This window comes from Wasmannia auropunctata, unplaced genomic scaffold, assembly GCF_000956235.1.
Source record: "Wasmannia auropunctata unplaced genomic scaffold, wasmannia.A_1.0 LD336004.1, whole genome shotgun sequence".
Classification (NCBI taxonomy): domain Eukaryota; kingdom Metazoa; phylum Arthropoda; class Insecta; order Hymenoptera; family Formicidae; genus Wasmannia; species Wasmannia auropunctata.
The window spans coordinates 269984-273513 of record NW_012026886.1 but is presented as its reverse complement, the minus strand read 5'-3'; the positions used below and the strand labels follow the sequence as shown (position 1 = coordinate 273513).

The following is a 3530-nucleotide window of genomic DNA, read 5'->3' as shown; positions in this document are numbered from 1 at the left end:
AAGAAAAATCCGGGGAAAAGGGCAACGAAAATTGTTCGATCGAACCCTTTCGGGCACGTGGGGCGAGCTGGCTCGTGCCTGGAGCGTGCCTTTTGGCACGCTCAGCGATACCCCTATCGTCATTATCCGTCCTATTCATCCGCCGCCCTATCGACCCAACCCTTTATCCCATCGACGCCACTTTATACTCCCCTCCCCCTCTCGCCCCTGCCGTCGTTTTCCCTACAAGACGACTAAATAGATTAGACTGCGACCCGTGTCTAAAATTGGCAGTTGTTCGCAAGGTTGTTGCTCGATATTTTACGCTTGTTCCACGCGCGAGTCTCTTTCGGCTCCCAACATCCCCCCCTCCCCTCTTCCCTCCTCCCAACCTCGGCTCTTTGTCCACGATTTCTGGATGACGCGCGTTCTGAATTACACGGCAAAGGTGAGGCGCCCAGGACGCGATCCGTCCGGCGGTCGCCATTAATCAATGGCATTAATTATGGGGACAAGCCGGTGAGTGGACGCGCTCCGCGCAAATTATTTTGCCAATCAATTATTCCCGGTAGTCATGCCGCTCTCGTCAGGCGCTTGAACGCTGTCCGGGCCACTCGATACGTCGGAATAATCGATCAACTGGATAATTTGCCTCGATAATTGGCCGCTCGTGTAAATTACTCGAATGTCGGATCATTCTCGCGTCGATAACGGCACATCGGTATCGAGTGGCGATCGTTGCTTCCCCCCCCTCCCCCCGCCGAGAGAAAAATGCCGAGGAAATGACCGATCTCGGGTCGAGATCAGATTTCTCAGATTTCATCAATTCCCCGCGGCTATTTTTGTCGGAACGAAATTTATGTAACAGGTGCATAATTTTGAAAGATTATTGTATTTGAATTCGGATTATAAAAGAAAAAAAAAAATTCGAAAACCTGACGAGAGGGGATGGGGACTTGTTCGGATACCCCTTGTAAAGAGACTCCCCTTCGCCGTGTCAACGCGAATGTACGCGCGTGAAAAAAGGTCTCTCTCGCGCTACATGCCCCGCGGTGTACCGAAAAAATGGACGCGCGTATCTCCCTCCCCTCCCCTCTCAAAACACGTGTAAATATATAAATATGCCTCCTATACGGGGGGGTTGACGTTGGTGCTGTCACATGTACGTAGGGTAATATGTATTTATGCCAAACGTGTGTGCGATGTATATGTATAGTGTGAATGCGTGTGTAACCTCGGGTGTGTAACGCATCCTCCTCGCGCTGTAAACGTCTTCTTATATAAAATCGGCAGTTCGGGCAGTTCGACGTCTCGCCGCACGACTCTAGCCTTACGTATGAAACCAGATTTACAAAAATACGGTGCGCGTGTTTTTCGCGTATTTGGCACTTTTTCACCTCTCTCTCTCGCTCAATCTCTCATTCTACCTCGCTCGCTCGTCCTGTCACTCTCTTTTTCTCTCTCTCTCTCTCTCTCTGTCTCTCGGTCTCTTTCACACTCTCTCCTGCACACATCATACAGACGCGTACGGATGCGCGGCTCTGTCTCGCTATCTCATTCTGTCACGAAAGCTCGCTTACACTCTCGTGTTATACCATGCAGTCGCACGCCCTTATCTCCATCCTGAAGGGTAGTCGGACTAAAGTTCAACCGATCCGCCCTCTTCGAGGAGGGGAGACGGTAATCCCGCTTCCGCGGGGATTTACCCCCGTAAGTGTAGGGCCACCTCGTTCGTGACCCGCTTGTCCCCCAACCCGCATCCCCCTCACTTGCATGTCCATCCTCGGAGTCATCCGGACCAGACCGCGTGTTCTTTGGCACTGGCGATTGAGAGAGGGTCCCTCTTCCACGTCGACGCGAAAATCGGCAGTTTCGATGATGGGCGGCCGCGGGGAACGGCAACGACAGCGACGACGACAACGGCTACGGCAACGATGGCGACGACAACAACGGCGGCGGCGACGACGACGGTGACGGCGGTGGCGGCGACGGCGACGACGGCGGCGGCGGCGGCGGCGGCGGCAGCTGCGACGGCGACGGCGACGGCGACAACGACAACGACGGCGCTGGCAATGGCAACGACGGCGACGAAGACGACGTGGATGACGCCGTCGGCGACGCCAACGATGGCTCGACCGCCGTTGTGGACGCGGCACCGGGCCGCGCGGGATCGTCGACTAGTCCTCCTCCGGACCCATGTTCATCAGCATCATCTTCTTCTTGGCGATCTTGCTGTACTTGATGTCGATCGGCTTCGAGGTGTCGTACAAGCTCGGCGCCTGGAAGATGATAAACGCCGTACCGAGCACGCAGGTCAGCGTGAAGATCCAAAGAAAGATCCGGTCGAGCACCATCGCGACGTACTTCCAGTCCTCCTCCACCTGGGGACAGTCAAGCAGAGGGAAACGTCGCGATTAGTTGATCACGCACTCCGAACGTCGTATCTTAATAAGAAAGCAGCATACATATTTCACTCATCTTGAAATTTTTTAAATAGACCAGCCAACCGTATGATACGTTTCTTGGCTTTACGAGTTGACGTAAGAATTGTGCACTTTCTGTCACTGATCCAACGGTTTAGATTTCCGATGGCTAGGGATGCGCGATATTGAAAAAGAGAATCAATATCGGATAAGAAGGAATCGATGCAAATGTAAAAAAAAATCGAAATTAATTATCAATTATTGCAAAACAAAGAATCGAAGAATCGATATATCGACTGTTTTTTTAATTTTTGAAAACTGGTAATTTTTATCATTTTTTTTATATTAACAATTTTCTTTTACACTAACACCTTTATAGAATGATATACTAACGCTATAGTAATATAAAGTATGTTCAGCAGAGAACGTAAACTGTTGGAAACTTGTAAGCGTAGCATAAGACCCAATTCACAATACACAGTAGGTGTAATTAGTCTTAATAAGACTTAAGAAATTGATGAGCAATCACAGTCGAATGTTAGAACTGAGAAGAATAATCGACTATAATTGGACATTTTCTTAAAGCTTCATTAAAATTTTAACTATTTTAAATTTGCTACTGTAAACAGCGCAAACTTCCGATAATCACAAAAAAAAACGAATATCGATATATCGGATCTCAAAAACATCGGCAATTAATAATCGATTATTCGACAAAAAAATCGATCGTATCGATTAATCAGTTAGTATCGCGCATCCCTACACGGAAAGAACAATTTTGCTGAATCCAGATCTGAAAATAATTTTTGTTCAATAATCAAAATTATTTTGTGCGAAAGTCAAAATGATTGCTAGAATTTTAAAACGTTTTATAGCAATATCAGTTTTAACATTCCAACAAATTATTTTGGTGATTCAATAAAAAATTATTTTCAGATCTGGATTCAGCAAAATTTTTAGATCTTTCAACAAAATCGTCCTTTCCGTGTACCGATGGCACGTATCGAAAGAAACGTATACGGCAGAAAAGTGTCGGCGTATATATATGCATCTCATAAAGACAGAAAAACCTTTTGGATCGCGAGAGTCCCTCGCGTATGTTTAGCATCAACAACTCGGAGGAGGGGT

The 3530-nt window shown here is 47.7% G+C and overlaps 1 protein-coding gene across 1 annotated transcript in view; it reads right to left on the bottom strand.

The window, feature by feature from the left end:
• Nucleotides 1–2156: 2156 nt before the first annotated feature.
• The window catches only part of LOC105453103 (acetylcholine receptor subunit alpha-like 1), a 104115-nt gene continuing 102741 nt past the window's right edge, over nt 2157–3530 (bottom strand). Inside the window, exon 6 of the mRNA XM_011694809.1 lies at nt 2157–2360. Within this exon, the coding sequence (XP_011693111.1) occupies nt 2157–2360 (204 nt within the window). The remainder of the gene's footprint in view (nt 2361–3530) is intronic.